Source organism: Dromiciops gliroides, chromosome 4 (genome assembly GCF_019393635.1).
Source record: "Dromiciops gliroides isolate mDroGli1 chromosome 4, mDroGli1.pri, whole genome shotgun sequence".
NCBI lineage: Eukaryota > Metazoa > Chordata > Mammalia > Microbiotheria > Microbiotheriidae > Dromiciops > Dromiciops gliroides.
Genome location: NC_057864.1, coordinates 179,755,385 through 179,778,003, shown reverse-complemented (window position 1 = coordinate 179,778,003; position 22,619 = coordinate 179,755,385). Strand labels below are relative to the sequence as shown.

Here is a 22,619-nt window from a genome sequence, read left to right as displayed (position 1 = left end):
TTAACTTCATTACGTCCCCCCAACAAGCCAGTGAGTATACAACAGAGGGTACAAACTCTGCATACAAATCAGAGAACTTTCCAAATGAAGCAAAAATCAGTAGACAGTTTAAACTTGATCTTATGTCTTTGGCCTAATTTAAGAGGACAGGAGGGCAGTTGTGTGTGATGTCAAACAGCATGCCAAAGGTTAATAATTGCCCCTTCTGAGTATCTGGCAGATCAGGCTGTTTTTGTGTGCCTGTTTTCCTATTTTACGTAAATCACCCCACATGTGTTTGCATCAATCTTCTGGTGATGCACCTTTGATCAATAGATTTTAGACAAAAGTGGTTTTTGGGTCCAAAGATCAGGGTTGAAATGACCTACGGCTGGAAGCGGGGAGTATAAAACAGAGGCAAGGATCAATCTAAGAGCAGAATAATCACAGCAGAGCCTGAAATAACTTCACGTGCTTTGCCGAGGGCCTACAGAAGTGCCAAGAGGAAGCGAGGATGGAGGCAGGGATGAATGTCCTTCATGACTTTGGGATCCAATCGACCCACTACCTCCAAGTAAATTATAAGGACTCTAAGGACTGGTTCATCATGGTCTCAGTGCTTGCAGATCTCAGGAATGCCTTCTATGTCCTCTTTCCCATTTGGTTCCATGTTCAAGAGGCTGTGGGCATCAAACTCCTCTGGGTGGCTGTGATTGGAGACTGGCTCAATTTGGTTTTTAAGTGGTAAGTAAGAACCTGGGCAAGGAAGGAGAGTAATGAGGTGGAATTGGGGGGATTAGGAAGGGGAAGAGTTCTGTCTCCCATTGACTCTCCAAAGGGAACCTATTTTTCAATCCCTATCCAAACTCTTTGGGAGAACATCAGCTGCTCCCCTTTGGGTTTTTTTTTTTGTGGGGCAATGGGGGTTAAGTGACTTGCTCAGGGTCACACAGCTAGTAAATGTCAAGTGTCTGAGTCCAGATTTGAACTCAGGTACTCCTGAATCCAGGGCCAGTGCTTTATCCACTGTGCCACCTAGCTGCCCCCTCCCCTTTGTTTTTAATTTCTCACACGAGTATTTGAGGAAGAACCTTATCCCTGCATTCCAAAGAGAGTAAAACCTAACTAGTATGTAATTAAGGAAGGCTAATCTAATTTAGTGAAAAGTCTGAATAATGACAATTTTGAAAAATGAATGAACTTTTTAAAAAAACCCTTTGAAATATAGTACAAAATATAAAAACTGGTAGAAAAAGATACAAACAAGTAAAATGTGGTAAGCTGATAAAAATAGAATTAGCAATACAAATCCTTTAATGTTAAGGAATTAATTATTAGGTACAGAAATTGAAAGTATATTGAAGAAATGTTTGAGTTCTTTGATAGAAAAAGCTGCTAATTATAAATGACTATCTTCTCTACTCACCTAGAAGACCCCAGAAATTTATAAACACATTTTTTTTTTTGGTGAGGCAATTGGGGTTAAGTGACTTGCCCAAGGTCACACAGCTAGTGTTAAGTATCTGAGCCCAGATTTGAACTCAGGTCCTCCTGACTCCAGGGCTGGTGCCCTATCCACTGCACCACCTAGCTGCCCCCCCCCGAAATTTATAGATGAAATTCTTTCAAACTTTGTACTTAATAAGAGTTATGTAATAGATTGTATACACTGACCACTAGATTAGTGGGTTCTGAATTAGTGACATTTGATTTTGTTCAAAACCCGAATCCTTAACTATCAGCAGGGGAGAAAACGATTGTCTTTAAATCCGAAAGGAACCCATCATTTTATAACCTTAGAGTGACAGAAGAATCTTGACTTAAATTTGACATTTCTTTTACTAAAATGAAAAATGTATCTTTCTAGTCTATGTTTAAATGAAAAAAAGAAAAAGACATTTGTTCACTGTCTTTTATTCCAAAACAGAAAGGATAAAGATAGAAGCTCACGGGATGCATTTCCCAGATAAGAAATGCTCTGCAGTTCTTGGAAAATAGGGATTCTTGTGGGAATGGGAGGGGCACGTGGCCCTTATAATCCTGTGACTGTGGAAATTTAGGGCTCCCTTAACTGAAGAGAAGAGAGAGGAAGACGAACATGCATTTGGTTAAGCACAGACGAGTCCAAGTTTTAAACTGCAGTTCCTCTATCCTTTTGGGGTTGGTTAGGGTAGCATGAGACCATGATGAGAAAGGAAAGAGACCTTGAGACCAACTTATTCCATTAATTCTGCAAGTTGCTTTATTTTCTGAACCCAAGTTTCCTCATCTGTAAAATGTCAGGATTGGCTAGATTGGTGCTGTTCAAAGTCCCTTCCAGTGCTGACACTGTGATTTAGGAAAGTAATCGTGACACCTCTTCCCGATATACTCTCTCACTCTCTGGTAAAGAAGATCCTGTGATCTTACAACTTTCTTTCTCCCTGACAGGATTCTTTTTGGACAGCGTCCATACTGGTGGGTACTAGACACTGACTACTATGTAAGCACATCCGTGCCTGTGATAAAGCAGTTCCCCAACACCTGTGAGACTGGACCAGGTGAGATTCCATTGAGAATATCTCATGCTAACTTTGTAGAGACGGGAGCGTGATGAAGACTTTGCTTATAATAGAAACTGAGCGGTTGTGAGGCTCAATGAAGTATTCCTCAAGCACTTTGGTTTTTTTTTTTTTGTTTGTTTTGTTTTGTTTTTTAGTGAGGCAATTGGGGTTAAGTGACTTGCCCAGGGTCACACAGCTAGTAAGTGTTAAGTGTCTGAGGCCGGATTTGAACTCAGGTACTCCTGACTCCAGGGCCGGTGCTCTATCCACTGCGCCACCTAGCTGCCCCCCTCAAGCACTTTGTAACTACAAATAGGAGCTATTATTGGGGTTGTTAACGATGCTGTGTTATAGGTCAGCTAGGTGGTGCAATGGACAGAGCACTGGGCCTGGAATTAGGAAGACCTGAGTTCAACCCAGCCTCAGACACTTATTAGCAGTGTGACCCTGGGCAAGTCACTTAACCCTGTTTGCCTCAGTTTACTCATCTGTAAAATGAGGCAGAGAAGGAAATGGCAAACCACTCCAGTATCTTGGCCAAGAAAACTCCAAATGGGGTCATGAGGAATTGGAACTGAAACAACTAAACAAATAACAAATAGGGAAAAGAGAAAATTCATTCTGGCCCATAGCACAAAGTAATAAGTAATAAGTGGAAGTGGAAGAGAGGTAGATTTAGTTTTTATATAAGGAAAAGTCTCTTTACTATCAGAACTATCCAGAAGTGGGATGGACTCTCTTCAGACTGAGACTGGATGACCACTCGAGGGGGACATCAAGGACTGGTACAGATTATACAGGTGGCTTCTGTGGTACCTTTGAGCCGTTGGATTCTATGATTTTTCATTAGCTTCCATTTAACCCAACTACAATTCAGTTCAAATATTATTTGTAAGTAAACATCTATTTGCTAGTTAACTATGCCCATGTCATTTTGGAAATCCATTGAGTATAAGGGGTTCTTAACCTTTTTGTGCATCACAGACCTTTCTGGCAGTCTGATGAAGCATTTGGATCCTTTCTCAGAATATTTTAAATAATTGAAGGAAATAGTGAAAATAAAGACATCATTCTTTCCCATCCGAGTTCATAGACCCTCTGAAAGAAGAACCTAGGTTAAGTACCCCTGGCTCAGTTTCTCCAAAACTTAATGATGGAGAAACTTGTACATTGGCTGGATAGGTGGCTATAATGCAGAAAAGTTTAATGTGGAAGTGTTGTTACTTGGGTGCAGTAGGTTGGAATGCTTTGGTATCTTACACTCAAGCCAGGATGTCAACATAGAGGAAAAGGGCAGGAACCTTGGATCTATAAAGGGTAGCCTGAATTTGTTTCCTCCAGGGAAAAGGAAGTAGCAGTGGCTGGAGACCTTAGATACTCTTCTCTGCCCAGCATCCAGGCTTTGTGGATGGAGCCACATAAGTCTGTACATTAGTCACACCTTGTTTGAACCTTATTCATTAAAATGAGATTGGTATTTTTCAATCAAATGGTAGAACATTTCTAGAGTGAGCCCTTGTGAGGGGTAATAGTGGGTTCCTTTCTTTCCTTCCATTCCATTCCATTCCATTCCATTCCATTCCATTCCATTCCATTCCATTCCATTCCATTCCATTCCATTCCATTCCATTCCATTCCTTCCTTTCTTTCTCTTCTTTTCTCTCTTCCTTCTTTCTTCCTCTCTCTTTCTTTCTTTTTCCTTCCTTCCTTCCTTCCCTCCCTCCCTCTCTCCTTCCTTCCCTTCTTTCTTTCTGCCTGCCTTTCTTTTGTGTGTGTGTGTGTGCCAGTATCTAAGGCACTGCATTTCCTTTTGGTCTTCCAGGTAGTCCTTCAGGCCATGCCATGGGTGCAGCAGGTGTATACTATGTGATTGTTACATCCATCCTCTCCCTTACTCGTGGAAAGAAGAAGCCGACTCTCAGGTTCCGGTAAGGAAGCTTCCAGTGACTGGTTGAGAGACTAAGGGAAGGAGGAAAGGATCAATCAGTTCTTTAGCTGACTAATCTTCTTTCTCTCCCTCCCACTCTCCCCAGTCTATTCTCATATTTTCAAATTGGGCTGGTAAATTTGAGGCACTCTTATTAAATGGGAGTCCTATTCTATTCATTATTCTGAGGTAGGTAGCCACACATTGGATAGAGCACTGAACTCAGAGTCAGGCAGACCTAAGTTCAAATCTCGCCTCAGACATTTCCTAGCTTTGTGACCTTGGGCAAGTCATCTAACCTCTGCTTGCCTCAGTTTCCTAACTGTAAAATGGGGATAAAAATAATATTTACTTCAAAAGGTTGTTATGAGGATCAAATGTGATAACACTGTAAAGTGCTTAGCACAAGAACTGCCACATAGTAGATGCCATATAGATGCTTATTCCCTTCCTTCGATATTTCTATCTACTGAAACACAGATGGGATTTGTATCAAATTTACCAATAGCACAAAGCTGGGATAGAGGGCTAACGCATTGGATGACAAAGTCTAATAAGATAAATATTTATTGGTTTGGGATTGTTTTTGGTTGTTTTTTTTTTACGGGGCAATGGGGTTAAGTGACTTGCCCAGGGTCACACAGCTAGTAAGTGTTAAGTGTCTGAGGCCAGATTTGAACTCAGGAATTCCTGAATCCAGGGCCGGTGCTTTATCCACTGAGCCACCTAGCCACCCCTGGGATTGTTTTTTATCTGACCTGTGATTTCTAGGTTTAGGAGGCTCCTAGTCAGGGACTTCCTCTTCTAATGCAAGTTATCACTGTCTCTGCAACTTATAGTCTTAGAAAATTGCACAGGGGCATTGAGAGGTTAAGAAACTTGGTCAGAGTCACATATTTGTAGCAGGAAGGACATGAACTCAGGTCTTCCTGATTCCAGGGCCACCTTTCTATTCACTAAGCCATACTACTTCTCAAGATGAAATTTAACATAGAAAAATGTAAAATCTTTCACTTAATTTTTTTTGGGGGGGGCAAGGCAATGAGGGGTTAAGTGACTTGCCCATGGTCACACAGCTAGTAAGTGTCAAGTATCTGAGGTCAGATTCGAACTCAGATACTACTGAATTCAGGGCCGGTGCTTTATCCACTGCACCACCTAGCTGCCCTCTCACTTAATTAAAAAAAAAATTAGTCACCCAAATACAGGATGTGGAAGATGTAACTAGACAATGACCTGGGGGTTTTAGCTGATTGCAAGCTCAATATGTTGCAAGGAAGCCAATGCTCTCTTAGGTTGCATTAATCCAGAATGAAAGAAATGGTAGCCCTATAGTACTCTGCCCTGGCCAGACTCTATCTCTGGAGTATTGTGTCCAGTTCTATGCATCCCATTGTAGGTGGGTTACTAGCAAATCAGAGTGTATCCAGAAGGCAACCAGGATGGCAAGGGAACTATGATCACTTGATGTGAGGATTAAAGTGATGATGATCACCTGATGGAACTAGACATGTTTAGCTTAGAGAAAGAAGACAGTGGGGATATGATCACTGCCTTCAATTATATAAAATATTTTTGGGGGGTGGGGCAATGGGGGTTAAGTGACTTGCCCAGGGTCACACAGCTAGTAAGTGGCAAGTGTCTGAGGCCGGATTTGAACTCAGGTGCTCCTGAATTCAGGGCCGGTGCTTTATCCACTGCGCCACCTAGCTGCCCTTATATAAACGATTTTTAACAGAAACTCTGCTCAGAATCTAGAGGACAATAACCTGGAGCAGGGTGTGGGAGTTACAAAAGTTCAGCTCAATATAATAGTAGAAGTGTCCTTTTTTTTATTTTTCTTTTTTTCCCTTTTGCAAGGCAATGAGGGTTGTGACTTACCCACAGTCACACAGCTAGTAAGTGTCAAGTGTCTGAGGCTGGATTTGAACTCAGGTCCTCCTGAATCCAGGGCCAGTGCTCTATCCACTGCATCACCTAGCTGACCCCTAGAAGTGTCTGAAAATGGAAAACACTACCTTTAAAGAAAGCATCAGTAAACTGTTCCTGGAAGTGTTTGTATAGAGGCTGTATGAACACTTGTTGGGATTATTGGAGAGAGAGAGAATTGATGCTTTAGCTAGATTTTGAACTAAAGGTCCCTTCTAGCTTTAAGGTTCCATGTTAACTATTATAATCTAATAGGATTTCTGACTAAAAGAACTTACGGTATCCCAGTGTTACCTTTAGAGGTTGTTTTATTGAATAGCATTTCTGCTCTGTATCTCAATTCTGTGTTTGGGTTTCATATTGTAGGTGCCTGCAGGTGCTTCTGTGGTTGGGGTTCTGGCTTGTACAGCTCAATGTCTGTCTGTCCCGAATCTATCTTGCTGCCCATTTCCCTCATCAGGTTGTTGCTGGAGTCCTCTCAGGTCAGTAATACTTGCAACATCTTCTTTCTGGCTCCTCCTAACTATGCAACATGCCACCCCCCCCGCATTGTGAATCTTATTTATGTTGTTGGATTTTACTGGGTTGCAAATCAAAGGTAGAAAGTTTAGAGTACTTCCATTTTTGACAGCAAGGTATGCTTTGCTTTACATAATACGTATGTTCCTGAAAAGTGGTATGGAAACCATAATTTTGCGAATGGAGTCATATTCTCCATTATACGCTTAGTGTTTTCTAGGAACTTAGCTTCAAGTCAGTTTACCAAATTGTAACAATAACAAACAGCAACCAAAAAAGCTCTAGGGAAATTCCATATATAAAGGAATCCTTTTAAAAAAAATACACTAGCTGTGTGACCCTGGGCAAGTCACTTAACCCCAATTGCCCAGCCAAAAAAAAATTTTAAAAAGAAGAAATAAACAACTGCCAAGAAAAAAAAATACAAATAAACCTTTGTTAATTTTTGTTAATTCAGATTTTCATGCATTCTGGTTATTTTAAAGTGGGGTAAGCCTATAGTTTACAAACTGAGCCAAAAAGGCTGCGGAAGGCATTTAGGGCAGGCATAAGAAAGAACTTTGACTTTGGAGGAGTACTTGGAATAGTAGCCCTTGGAATTTGTAATAAGAGGGCAACTGTGGAAACGCCATTCATTATATCATTCTTTCCATAAACATTTATTAGGCAATGTCCTAATAATGTCCAGAATGCTGTCTTTAGTCCTAGGGCAGATGCAAAGTTTAGATAAGACACGATCCTTGTTCTCATGATCCTTGTGGATCTTCCCTTGCTTAGAGATCTTTTTGAAAAGTAATAACCATTTTTATTTATAGTTTTGAGTTCCAAATTTTATCCCTCCTTCCCTCCCTCCCCTCCCCCCTTCCTGAGGTGGTAAGCAATCAGATATGGGTTATACATGTGTAATTATGTAAAACATTACCCTATTAGTCATTTTGTACAAGAAAACTTGAATAAAAGAAAAAAATAGCATGCTTCAGTCTCTGTTCAATCAGTATCAGTTCTTTGGAGGTGGATAGTATGTTTCTCTATTAGTGCTTTGGGATTGTTTTGGATCATTGTATTGCTGAGAATAGTTGTCATTCACACTGCTTAGAGATGTTTAAGAACAGAATATATAGCACAATGGAAGGTTCATTTTCTCCCCCTGTTGTCAAAATCCATCTTATTTTTATTTTAAAAATTCTTTTGGTTTTGGGGCAGCTAGGTGGCACAGTGGATGGAGCACTGGCCCTGGATTCAGGAGGACCTGAGTTCAAATCAGACCTCGGACACTTGATACCTACTAGCTGTGTGACCCTGGGCAAGTCACTTAACCCTCATTGCCCCCCAAAAAAAATTCTTTTGGTTTTAAAAATATTTTGTGGATATCCTTTCTTTCATTATTTTAATTTTCAACTATATTTGTTTCCCTTCATCCAGCATGTTACCCCTTGTACAACAAATTTTTTTTAAGATAAGAAAAAATAATCCATACACCTGGTCCGTGTTTTATACCCTCAGTCCCCCACATCTTTAAAGGAGAGGATTAATTTGCTGGAGGGGGGAGGGAGAGGAAGAAGTAGTACTTCTCAAAATTCCAATAATGTAAACAAGATATATAAAAAAGGGGGCAGCTAGGTGTTGAAGTGGATAAAGCACTGGCCCTGGATTCAGGAAGACCTGAGTTCAAATCCAGCTGACATTTGACACTTACTAGCTGTGTGACCCTGGGCAAGTCACTTAACCCTCATTGCCCCACCAAAAAAATATATATATATATTTAAATATATATATACCCACCCCACAAAACTTTGATTTTTTGGGGGGGCAGATCTGATTTCATATAAACATATTTAAAATAAATTAAAAGATATTAAAAGAAGAGAGAACATAGAATTAAAAGGAGCAAAGGCAGTAAAACAAGCTAGATAAGAGTTTTCTCAACCTAAATTATACTTTTGTTGTTGTTCAGTCATGTCCAACCATCTGGGGTTTTCTTCACCAAGATACTGGAACGATTTGCCATTTCCTTCTCCATCTCATTTTACAGATGAGCAAAATGAGGCAAACAGGGTTAAGTGACTTGCCCAGGGTCAAACAGCTAGGACGTATCTGAGATTGTATTAGAATTCAGTTCTTCCTGGCTCCAGGCACTCTATCCACTTCCCCATCCAGATGCCCAAAATTATGCTTTAGTAAAATATCTAAGTAACCTCCATGGCAGCCTTAGTTATTCTAGGTAGTTCAGGGGGCCAAGATCAGGTGCTAGGCATAAGGGGGTCCAGCACAGAAAGAGCAGGGTAGAGGAGGCAGAAAAGGACAAGTTGTCGGTTTGGGGATTTGAAAAAAAATGTCATAGGTTTTAAGAAGGGCCTTTTGTAATGCCACACTATACTAGAGAGCTACTCAGATCAAGTTGCTGCTTCTTATGTTCCCCTCTAGTTCTTTTTTTTTTTTTAAGTGAGGGGTTAAGTGACTTGCCCAGGGTCACACAGCTAGTAAGTGTTAAGTGTCTGAGGCCGGATTTGAACTCAGGTCCTCCTGACTCCAGGGCCGGTGCTCTATCCACTGTGCCAACCTAGCTGCCTCTCCCCTCTACTTCTGACAGGGTTTGTGGCACATCACCCTCTAATACCATATCTGAAGATTCCCCCCAGTTCCTAATGTCATTTTCATCTGGTAATTATCCAGGTATGGCTGTTGCTGAAACTTTCCAACACATCCAGAGCATCTACAATGCCAGTCTCAAGAAGTATTTTGTGACCACCTTCTTCCTATTTAGCTTCGCTATTGGATTTTACCTGATACTGAAAGGGTTGGGGATTGACCTCCTATGGACCCTAGAGAAAGCCAAGAAGTGGTGTGAGCGGCCAGAATGGGTCCACATTGACACCACCCCCTTTGCTAGTCTGCTCAAGAACCTTGGGACCCTCTTTGGCCTGGGCCTGGCCCTCAACTCCAGTATGTATAAGGAGAGTTGTAAAGGGAAACAGAACAAGCAGCTCTCCTTCCGCCTGTGTTGTATTGTGGCCTCGCTGGTCATCTTGCATCTTTTTGATGCTTTCAAACCCCCATCCCAGGTGGAGATGCTTTTCTATGCATTGTCTTTTTGCAAGAGTGCAGCAGTGCCTCTGACTTCTGTTAGCCTTATCCCTTATTCCTTCTCCCGGATCCTGGGCCAGTCCGAGAAGAAATCTTTATAGGGACCTGGAGACTTGAGTATAAATGAATTGTGCCACTTGGGGCTCAGCTGCGCTCTGACAGCCTATGGTGTGGCCAGCAGGTTCAGGAGTTGAACCATTGGCTCTCATTTCGTTAGAATCCTAAATCCTTTTTGTAGGGTGATTCTTTGAGAGCTAGTGAGGCTTCTGAGTGACCTGCAACATTCCAAAGAACTTCTCTGATTACGGAGACTGCAGTCTTGGACTCTCTCATGAGGCCTGTTACTTTTATTCTGTCCAATCCACAGTAGCAGAACTTCCACATGAGACAGGCCTCACCAGTCCCTAGTACCCGAGTTCAGCCTGGGGATCTCACTTGTGAATTTTTCCCAGCCATGTCTATTCAAGCTGAGAAAAGGAGGAAGAAGCAGAATGGTGGGGAGGGGGGGAAAGTAGAGATTGAAGAGGATTTCTGAGGATTTTGCATATTATGTATTTTTTTTAAATCATATGACAAATATTACCTGAATGGCACCAATAGGTTTGAATTATCTAAGTAAAGGCATTTTCCCTAATGGGCTGACCAGCCTGCAAAAATGATGCATAGGCATCAAGATAAGTAATTCTTCTTATCTTTTTTTCCTGAATTGATATGCTCAACATACTATTACCAGTGTTTTTAAATGACTGAGATGAGATAGATAACCTACCTCTGGGTCAGGATATCCAGAGACATTTTGTTTGCCCTTAATTGCACCTGTTATTATTATTATTTTTTTAAAAAACATGTCCTATGCTCTTTTTGAAGAATCTAGGTCACTTTCTAATGGCTTCCCTCCTTCCTCCTCCAGCTTCTGCCTCCCCTCTCAACCCTTCCTCATAATAAAAAAGTTTAGTTAAGCAAAACAAACCAACACATTGACCACATCTGATAACATCAGTTGTCTTCAACTCCTATAGTCCACCATAAGGAAGAGAAAAGGTATGTTTCACGATCAGTCCTCTGAAATAGAGACTGGTCCCTGCATTGATGAGAGTGCTAATGTCTTTCCACATTGCTTTTTTTTTTTTCCATTACAGGGGTCATCATTTAAATTATTCTCTTACACCTGTTCCTTCTCTGCGTCATGTTATCTCACTTTCCTCCTGCTGTCTGTCTCCCAATGGCCCCACCTCCAGTCCATCATCTTATTCCCAGCTCTCTGAAAAAGGCAATCTCTTCTGGTGCTTCTATATTTTTAGGTTAAGTTCTAGGATAGTGGGAAAAATGGCAAAGGGAGGGCAGCCTTTCTAGCTTCCCAGAAGGTCACTCCAATGTTACTTTTGATTCCTAGAAAGCAAATGTGACTCCTTCCTCTGGCCCAAGTGGGAAAGGAAAGAAAGTGGGAGGAAAGACCACACTCTTCTTTTCCTAGTCTCCAGAAGGGCTTCTCAGATGAATTTGCTTTCAAAAGAGAGTTTCAAAAAGAAAAATGTTGAAACCTATTTATTTGACAGTCCTTGTGTTTGCTATCAATTACATATACATACTATGATCCATACCAACAATCCTGGACATAATATCTGTATGAGAAAATGTATAATATATATGTGCAGTATTTTATTAAAATATTTTTAAGAAAAACAAGTTTATGTGATTATTATATTTCAGGTATAACAAGACCCTGGGTTTTTATTCATGGCTTGAGTTTGTTGCCTCTTTCTTTCCTTTTCTGAGCAAGTCATTCAGATTCTGTACCTAAATTTCCCTTTAAGAAAATGGAAGGGGCAGCTAGATAGCACAGTGGATAGAGCACTGGCCCTGGATTCAGGAGGACCTGAGTTCAAATCTGGCCTCAGACACTTAACACTTACTAGCTGTGTGACCCTGGGCAAGTCACTTAACCCCAATTGCCTCACTAAAAACAAACAAACAAACAACAAAAAAAAAGAAAATGGAAGTGCCCTGTCCTGGGCAGGCAGCAGACTCTGGTAGGAATGGCATATGTTTGAAGTAATGGTTTAGGCAGGGCTGATCATTTCAACATGGATCAAAAAAAAGGAGAAGAACATAGTGGAACAGAGTCCATCAGGATAGTCACCGATATACAAGTGATGGTGGCTGTATGTATACAGGTAAGCAGAGATGTCAGTCACTCACACTGTCCCTCTCCTTTTTGTAGGCAGAGCTCTATTCCTCCCCCTGGAGTATAATTTTCTCTCTAGTCACAGCTAAAGTCCTTTTCCCACTGAAGGAGTTGTTTTCCTTTCAAACCAGATGGAGATAATGGCAGATGCTTGCCTTGATTCCAACCCACTTAGCTGCCCAGCCATAGTTGTTAACTTGTCTGCTCAAAGAAACCCCAGTGAATTTATTCTCTCTGACCTGGAAAGTTGTTTAAAAAACAAACAAAAAGGCAATAACTCTCTTTATCAGCTGTGAACCTCCAACCAGAAATCTTATTCTGAGAAAATGCAGCAATTTTAAATCTATCTCCCCTCCCCAGCTGTTTCCAATCACCTCACTGAAAGCTACATTCAAACAACAGCACATAATTTATCAGTTCATTAATGAATAGCTTTATTACATTTCCCTTAAGAAAACAAAACAAAATTTTAAATACACAAGGCAAGATTTTTTTTTTAAGAAATAGGATAAGAGTGCTCGCTTTGGCAGCACATATACTAAAATTGGAATAATACATGCTAATGCATGGCTCCTGCGCAAGGATGACACGCAAATTCGTGAAGCGTTCCATATTTTAAAAAAGAAAGAAAGAAATAGGATAAGAAACCCATGCCCTTGGGAAATATCAGGATCAGAATTGTAACCCTTACCCTCTCCAGAGATAGCTCCCTAGTATTTGTGTTGGTTACCTCGTGCTGGGAGCCCTTCTGCTACTTCTGCCTCTCACAGATTCTTTGCTTTTTCTTCCACTAAGTCCAAAAATGGGCATAGGCGAGGCTGTGAGACTGAGTCAGGACCTTCAATACTCCTACAGTCAGGGCAAAACTCCCTAGGCTGGAGGGATTAAGGAGAAGGACACTGGGAATTTCTGTCTGAGTAGGATGCATTTTCTCTAGTGTTTCCTTTCTGATACCTGCAATAGACCTGACTAAGGCAGAGCCATATTAGGATAGAGAGGTCAACTTGGGTTTGCCAGAGAAGGATAAAGTTACACAGACTATGCTGGCAGGAATTAGAGGCTAATCAAAACTATAGGCAATGAGGGCTATACAGGTCTCGAAAAGATTTTATGTTCAGGTAAAGATTACCCTGGTTATAGGCTCTAAGTCAATATAGATCACTCTAACAAAACAGGAAAAGGAACGATTCCAGGTCTGATAATGTTTTTTGCAGGGCAATGAAGGTTAAGTGACTTGCCCAGGGTCACACAGCTAGTAAGTGTCAAGTTTCTGAGACCAGATTTGAACTCAGGTCCTCCTGAATCCAGGGCCGGTGCTTTATCCACTGTGCCACCTAGCTGCCCCCAGTCTGATAATGTATTGTCCATAAGATTTCGGCAAAGGTGGTCAAAGTGCTAAGGAATAACTCCAAGGCTGCTGCTGCTTCTACAGGTTTATTTTGCTAAATAATGTCTATTATCTTGGGTATCTCAGAATTACCTGAGCCACTCTTCCTTATTTCTGTTATGAAGACCTTTAGGTATTAAAAGATTTTGACTAGTTAGAACAAATCTGGGTCTCTTGAGGAAGAGGAATTTAGAAATAGAAGCTACTTTAGATATTATCTTGTCCAACTTCCCTCATTTTACAAATGCGGAAACCAAGGAACGTTTTGGTATTTGTGTCCAAAGAGTTCTGAATTCTTAGCAGATTTAGGAATCTTCTGAGAGGTCCAAATCCCCAGACTGAGATAGAGGTGAAAGTTTTAGTCTGTTGAAAGGTCTGCCTCTTTATACTAGAATTCTTTGTCAAGAGCAAATGAGATAATGTATATAAAGTACTTTGTATACTTCATAAAATTATATAAATGTGCACTGCTATGCAACTATTATTTTTCCTTAATGACTTGGTTATCTAGGTCAGTGGTATCAAACTCAAAAAAGAAATGGGGGTCACTAAATCACATAAAAGGATCCCTGTGGGCCACATATTGACTTAGAAAACCACATAATAACATTATCTATGTTCTATTATATTTTATTTCTTTTGTTAAATTATATTTTAATCTAGTTTATTTGGAGTGTAGGCACCACATGTTTAACACTTTATATCTAGGGCCAGTGCAAGAAGCCTGATAAAAAGGACTCTAGAAATAAATAGTATCGGGGGTAGCTAGGTGGCACAGTGTATAAAGCACCAGCCCTGGATTCAGGAGGACCTGAGTTCAAATCTGGTCTCAGACACTTGACACTTACTAGCTGTGGGACCCTGGGCAAGTCACTTAACCCTCATCGCCTTGCAAAGAATAAAAAAAAAATTAATTAAAAAGAAAGAAAGAAATAGTATCCTCCACACTGAAATTAAAACAGATGTAATAATGTGATTTATGGCTATTTTTAATAGCACAGTCTTAAGTTAGTGAATATCTATGATATTCAGTAATATCAAGCTTTATTGCTTTTGTACAAAGGCCATTGTAGGATATAGAGAACAAAGAACAAAGAATGTATACGATGAGGTCTTCAGAGTTATAGATGACAGGCAAGTTTCTAAGTCTAGCACTTGCATTCGTGGGTAAATGTGATTCCAGCAGTGTAGGGGGTAGAAGGTGATAACTTGGTGAGCAAGAGAATGAATTACTCCCTCATGCTGGCCCTCACCTTTGTATGGGCAGTATCACTCAGTCAAGCATGATTTTCTCTTTAAGTACATACTTTCAGTCCTACTGCATTTGTGGGAAGAGGAAACCCCTTAAAACTTGTCTCTAAAGGTGCCTTAACAAATGGCCTCAGAAGAGCTAACTCTAGCCCTTTCACCCAAAGGACTGCAAGAGGCTGCACTGTGCCTACAGTTCTTTTGGTCCTTTTCTGGTTTTGGTAAGATAGAAAATATGAATCAATAAAATCTCTTTTTATCATAGAAACTATCAGTAACTTCATCCAATAAAATTTCTTTTGAACCTAGTTCTAACCTCTAGACTAATACTTACCTTCCATATAATCCTGGATATTCTCTCTCTCTCTCTCTCTCTCTCTCTCTCTCTCTCTCTCTCTCTCTCTCTCTCTCTCTCTCTCTCTCTCCATCACCATAGATAGCATAATTCCTCCTCCCTCCCTGGGGAAGGGAAGAAGATTAGGTTCATAGTTTAGATTTAGACTTAGGTTCTTTTGGAGCATGGTCCTAACTCAAAGTCAAAAACATCACTCAGGCTCAAATGCTAGACACCCTGGCTTCTCAGGGATTCCATGTCAAGCCGGCTTACTGTACTTTCTGCAATCCTGGCTCCAAGGTCACTATGACCCAAACTCCCAGGTCCCATAAGGATCACCCCTGGCATCTGAAATGAAGTACAAACAACACAGAACAGAAGCAAACACTCCCATGTCCAGGTTCAATTCATGGTGCCCAGGCACCAGAGTGAACTCTGATCTTCATTCCTGTCTCTGATCTGATCTGTGACATCACATATAAGATAAGATTTGCCACGCAGACATCAGATAAGATTTGCCAGAAAGAGCAGCAGAAAAGAGATTGAAAAACCACAGTCAAATAAGAGCAATAGGCATAGTTGACAGTTTTAAAAGGTGCAGACAGCCAGTCAAAGGAAACAAACCCTACTCACATGGTAGGGGATTCAGGCTTCCATGTTACCCAAACTGGGTTTACCTAGACCAGCCTGGGTTACACCTGTATCAAAAAGCTACTAGGCGGGGGCAGCTAGGTGGCGCAGTGGATAGAGCACTGGCCCTGAATTCAGGAGTACCTGAGTTCAAATCCAGCCTCAGACACTTGACACTTACTAGCTGTGTGACCCTGGGCAAGTCACTTAACCCCCATTGCCCCACAAAAACAAAAACAAACAAACAAACAAAAAAAAAGCTACTAGGCCAATAGAGAACAAAAAGAGAAATTTTTCAGTGAACCATTTTTCAGGTCTTCTAGTCTTACAGTTCCAGCTCCTTTGTTTTGGGAGATGGTGTAAGGGTGGGCCCACTTTGCATGAAGAAATTTCAATATGGCTTCCATGGTCTAAGTGATTGTGGTTTACATCATTTTTGCATGTGTTTTCCAAAAGAGTGTTTCATTAAAATAACTTCCTTGATCTAGATACTTAATTCTTTTTTTTTCTTCTGTTTTTTTGGTGGGGCAATGAAGGTTAAGTGACTTGCCCAGGGTCACACAGCTGGTAAGTGTCAAGTGTCTGAGACTGGATTTGAACTCAGATCCTCCTGAATCCACTGCGCCACCTAGCTGCCCACTAGATACTTAATTCTTAGCACTGGTTGATGGACTATTTTGTAGTCCATGGCAACTTGCTAGGCTTCTTTCCCCAAAGCATTACTGTAAGCTGTGGAATAATTAATACTTAATGATTTTTCTCTGCAGCAGTTGCTCAACATAGGTAATAGTTTTTAAAAGATCTGTATAAATAAATGATAGCAGAATGCTATCTTCCTCATATAGGAGAATAGAAATTTTGCAAGAACCAGGTGATGGAGGAAAAACTCTGGATCTGATCATCTTTTGATTACCATATGTTGTTAAGATAAGGATTAAATAGTCCCTTGCTCAACAGAAATCACCTTCAAGGAGCCAGAGATCTTTATTTTTTATTATGGCTGTGATGTCACCAGAGAGCCAATAGAGAAGAAATAAAAGTCATTTATTAATACTAGTGTCAAGCAAATTTGAACCAGAAGCTAATGGTCTTTCTCTGGAACTTCAGCTATGATTGCAATTCTCATGTCTCTGAACACAGGCTATGGTTCAGTGAGGCTATAAGGCCACATACCACACAGGTCAGTGACTCCTAACTGAATGTGTTCACTGTGCTGTTGGGGAGCTCAATTCTGATACTTTTTTTTTTTACATGCGGTGGCAACATCCTATTGGTCTTTTAAAATATTGTACTTTGTTCCTTTTTTTTTTTTTGACATGGTTTATGACATCTTTGTGGGCAACTCTTTATTAGGGTAATTTTGATCAGTCAGTCAGCTGAGTAAACTAGCAGAGTCAGGCCCCAGCCAACCAAGCTGTGGTAGGGGCAAACATCTGGGTGTGATTCTTTCATTAGCCAAATTGAATTTTTACAATATTACGATATTGCTTACCCCATTCAATTGTGAGTTCATCGAGGTTAGGGATTGGGGTTTTTTTGCCTTTCTTTGTATCACAAGTGCCCAGTGTATAATAGGTGCTCAGTAAATGCTTATCTACTGACTGACTATAAGTACAGAAGTTGAATGCATGAGTTAAATGAGGAATAAATATATTGTAAATACCATTAGTTTACCTAGTCAGTATATGTCAAATACTGCAGTTCAATATCTCTCCCTTTTGAAGTAGACTGGATCCTATTGTTCCCTAATCCTGTGGATTGAGCATTATTGAATTTGGACTCATTTACATGTACTCCTTTCTAGATAATTTACAAGGCATGCACTCCCCAGCTCCTTTCCCCTGGATAATCACGTTTCTAAGGCAAGGAAAACCACAGCAGAAACAATCTAGTTTCCTTCTACTCAACTAAAGCTGCTCTAAGGTCATCAGTGACCTTCTAAGTGTCAGACCTGATGACCTCTCCGTGTCCTCATCTGGAACTTTCTTAGATACTATGTACTTGGCTTCCTGTGCTCCTGCTTTCTCCTGGCTTTTGTCTCATTTCTCAGGTTATTTTTTCTTGGTCCCAACTGGTTTCTCATCTTCCCTATCCCTAGATATGGACCTCCCCTAAGGCTCAGTCTTCTCTAAGACCTTAGCTTAAAAAGGCCAAGGTCTCCCACTGCCCCCAGAGCCAGTTGTGTTGGACCTATGTCTCGACATTGGACTCAGATGACTCTTGAGAAGAGAGTGAGACTTTGCACAGCCCTGCCTCACTTAAATCCAAACCACTTGCAAGTCAAGACATCAGCCTCCTGATGTTATCGGTCATCTTGGAGAAGTAAGGACGAACAATTTTTCCCTTTACAAGCTCATCCATTCCTATTGTTTCTTTTAATCACCTCCTTGTGGATAAATGGGTGGCAATAGCAAATGAAGATGGGCTGGTTACATGGCAAAAAGAAAGTGTGGCATGTGTGCTACAAATTTTTTTCTGCAGTAGTAACTTAATTTGTATAGTAACTTTTAAAGATCTACATAAATAAATGATAACAGAATAATATCATCCTCATACAGGAGACAGTAAGTCAAGCACATATGGCTGGGATTGAAAGGAAGGGATTTGGAAGAGGAAAAGAGATTTCTAGTGGATGTCCAGTGGTGAACTTATGGGAGGAAACGGACAGAAGTCACATAGAATGAGCAGACAGATAGGTTGCAACCAGCATCAGTGGATACCAGGTCCACATTGATGAGATCATAGATTGATTTGAGTATGTGAATGTATCAGAAATCTCTATGTAAAATTGTAAAGAAATTCCCTAGCATAATGTGTTAATGGAGAAGAGGGTGAGATGTGCCCATAGGGAACATTTTTTACAGGTCAATCTCATTTAATATTTGAATGGGGAAGGGGCAGCTAGGTGGTGCAGTGGATAAAGCACCAGCCCCTGCAGTCAGAAGGACCTGAATTCAAATCCGGCCTCAGACACTTAACACTTACTAGCCGTGTGACCCTGGGCAAATCACTTAACCCCACTTGCCTCACTAAAAAAACAAAACCAAAATATTTGAATGGGGATGTCTCCCATATTTAGGGTTTAGGTGGTGGCTCCCATGGGCAGCACAGATCCCTCTCCTGTGCTTGGATTGCTTTTGCTCTAGGTGTAAATATAGGAGTCTCTTTCACATGAGGAGTAGTGTCAATGGCATTGTGTGCACATGTCAGTCCCCCTATTTCATATACATTAATTTCATTAATCTCTCTCTGCTTAAAACCCTCCTGTGTGTGATAATTTGCACTTGTTTAAAGTGACTATTTCAATGTGCTTCCTTTGTGTTTGTACCTTCCAAATACAGTTATCACCTGCTCTTGTGCTTTCCTTCCCTTTATACACATCCAAACTTTCCCCCCAATCGCTTTCCATATTAATTACACAACAAGGATTAACAGTCATCAGATTTTCTTTTATATAAAGGGAGGCAGTAAAAATAATAGCAATGGAAAGACGATGGGCAGTAGTGATGGTGGGAAGGAACAATTGGTTTGGATAGGAAGAAGCTGCCAAAAGAATTCATTTCTCCACCTGAGCTGGAAGAGGAAAGTGTCTGACAGCTTAATGTAGATACCAGCTTTGAGTAAGACCTTTCTCAGTTTGAGGTGGAGAGTAGAGAGGAAGAGCAATCTTTACCGCTTGGCAGTCTATTCCCATCATCTATTCATCAAGTTTTAGAGGAAAAGGGAGGAGAGTTGGTCACCAGAGTTTGGACACCTCACTCAACCCTGTATGTCTTCCTCCCTGGATAGTGAGTAACAGCAGGAATGGTTGTTCCTTCTGACTCCTGGCCCCTCCCTCCTAGAACCCTGCCAAAACACCAGAAATTTAAATTCGAGCAAAACATCAACTGGTAAACTCTGTGATAGTGTTGGTTTAGCTTGAGTCTCAGGTGCTGTAATTTACATTTGATCTATTAATTTTCTAATGTTAAGTCTAAAAATTTTCTAACATACTATAGTTATTTATATACCTTTCATTCTCTCTACTGAACTGTAAACTCCTTGGGGACAGGGAATATTATTCTTCATATTTGCTTCCCTAACACATAGTAGGCACTTAGCACATGTACACTGAGTTAAATTACTGAAATTCTTCTCATTTTTCTAGCTTCCTATGAAGTCAGAAAAATATAACCGCTTGAGGGTCAGCAAAGCTTTCTTACTGATGCCCATCGCAAAACTATGGACTTTGTTCATTTATTGCCTACATTCCTTTTATTCTCTGAAGCAGTTACAGCAAAGGTTCCCCTTGTTAACTATTTTTGATTACTTAGAAAAGAAGTTCCTGTAATCATAGGAACAATTTGGTACTGGATGAAACAGAGAGGTCGATCATGGAACAGATTAGGTACACAACATGCTGAAGCAAACAAACACAATAGCCTAGTGTTCGATAAACCCAAAGACCTGAGCTACTGGGGATAAGGTCACACTATTTGACAAATACTGCTGGGAAAACTGGGAATTAGTTTCTTAGAAATTAGCTTTAGACCAACTCCTTATATCATAAACTAACATAAACTCCAAATGGATGTATGAAAGGCATAAAAGGTTATATCATAAACAAAATAAAGGATCAGGGAAGAACATATGGATAGGTGAAAAATCCTTGATAAAACAAAGGATAAAAAAAGTTCGTGGGAAATAAAAGAAAATTCTAATTATATAAAATTAAGAAGTTTTTGCACAGTCAATGCATTTAAATTAGAGGAAAAATGGCTAACTGGGGAAAAAAAACTTTGTAGCATGTTTCTCTAATAAAAGTCTCCTATCCAAGATATATAAATAATTGATTCGAATTTATAAGAATAAGAACCATTCTTCAACAGACAAATGTTTAAAGGATATGAACAAACAAGCAGTTGGAGGTTTTTTGTTGTGGGTGTTTGGTTTTTTTCCCCCTGGGGGAATAAAGATTAAATGATTTGCCTAGGGTCACACAGCTAGTAAGTGTCAAGTGTCTGAGGCTGGATTTGAACTCAGGTACTCCAGAATCTAGGGCCAGTGCTTTATCCACCGCACCACCTAGCTGCCCGGGCCTAAACAAGCACTTTTCGAAGAAAGAAGTCCAAGCCATGAGCAACCATATTAAAATGCTACAATTCACTAATAATTAGAGAAATATTAATTAAAGCAATTCTGAGGTTTTGCCTCACACACATCAAATTATCAAAGATGACCCAAAAAAGGAAAATTATAAATATTGGAGAGATTGCAGGAAAATAGGTACACAGATGCACTGTTGGTAGAACTTTGAATTGGTCCAGTCATTGTAGAAGTAATTTGGAACTATATCCTAAAAGTCACTAGGCCTACATCCCAAAGATGAAAGAAAAGGACCCATATTATGTGTGTAGCAGCTCTTTTTGTAGTGGCAAAGAATTGGAAACCAAGGGGATGTTGATCTATTAGGTCATGTCTAAAGAAATTATGGCATGTTAATGTTGTTGTAATAGAATGTTATTGCATCCTAAGAAATGATGAAGTAAAACCTGGGACGACTTGTATGAACTGATGCAAAGTGAGGTAATGCAGAACCAGGAGAACAATTCACATAATAATAAAATTATAAGGATCAACTTTGAAAGGTTTTAGAACTCTCATCAATGAAATGACAAATCGTACAATGACATAGGTACTCATGATGAAGCCTACTATTCACTTCCTGACAAAGAGGTGACTGATGCAAAATGCAGAATGAAACATACATTTTTGGACATAGTCAAATGCAGAATTGGGTTTTTATGACTATGCATGTTTCTTATGAGTTTTCCTTTTCTTTGTTGTCATTGAATCGAGAGGGGGGAAATGGAAGGGAGAGAAAATAAATGTTTGTTATTGAAAAAATAATAAAATTAAATCTTAAAAAAAGGAGGTCCTGGGAAGCTAGGTGGTACAGCGGATAGAGCACCGGTCCTGGAGTCAAGAGGACCTGAGTTCAAATCTGGCCTCAGACACTTAACACTTACTAGCTGTGTGACCCTAGGCAAGTCACTTAACCCCAATTGCCTCACCAAAAAAAAAAAGGGGGGGCAGCTAGGCGGCGCAGTGGATAAAGCACCGGCCCTGGATTCAGGAGTACCTGAGTTCAAATCCTGCCTCAGACACTTGGCACTTACTAGCTGTGTGACCCTGGGCAAGTCACTTAACCCCCATTGCCCCGCCAAAAAAAAAAAAAAAAGGAATTCCTGAACTGTGCATATACCCTTTGATCCAGTAATACCATTGCTAAGTTTATATCCCAAAGACATCCCCCAAAAGAGAAAAAGACCTATTTGTACAAAACTATCTATAGTAGCTCTTTTTGTGGTGGCTAAGAATTAGGAATCAAAGGAATGTCCATCAATTGGGGAACGGTTAAGTAAACTGTGGTATAAGATGGTGATGGAATATTATTGTGCTATAAGAAATGACAAGCAGGATAACTTCAGAAAGGCCTGGAAAGACATGTATGAAATGATGTATAGTGAAGTGAACAGAACAAGAGAACATTGTGCACAGAGACAGCAATATTGTTTGATGAAGAACTATGAATAACTTGACTATTCTCAACAATACAATGATCCAAGACAATCCCAAAGGACTATTGATGAAACATACTATCCACCTCCAAAGAAAGAACTGATATTGATGGAATAGACTGAAGCATGCTATTTTTCACTTTCTTTCATTTTTTTCTTTTAATCAAATTTTCTTCTACAAAATGACAAATATGATAGTGTTGTACATAATCGTACATGTATAACCCATATCTGATTGCTTTCCACCTCAGGGAGAGGGGAGGGGAGGGAGGAAAGGAGGGATAGAAAATTGGA

General features: G+C 40.2%; 1 protein-coding gene and 1 non-coding gene across 2 annotated transcripts; both read left to right on the top strand.

Moving 5' to 3' along the window:
* The first annotated feature begins 427 nt into the window (after positions 1-427).
* Positions 428-11,664, top strand: G6PC1 (glucose-6-phosphatase catalytic subunit 1). Its single transcript, XM_044003877.1, has 5 exons — positions 428-723; positions 2,410-2,519; positions 4,345-4,450; positions 6,745-6,860; positions 9,571-11,664. Exons 1-5 carry the CDS (start codon positions 494-496, stop codon positions 10,080-10,082), a joined length of 1,074 nt encoding a protein of 357 aa, XP_043859812.1. The 5' UTR covers positions 428-493; the 3' UTR covers positions 10,083-11,664.
* Positions 11,665-12,680: 1,016 nt separating this feature from the next.
* LOC122727019 lies at positions 12,681-12,784 on the top strand. Its single transcript, XR_006352999.1, has one exon. It is a non-coding gene; the product is annotated as a U6 spliceosomal RNA (small nuclear RNA).
* Positions 12,785-22,619: the final 9,835 nt, after the last annotated feature.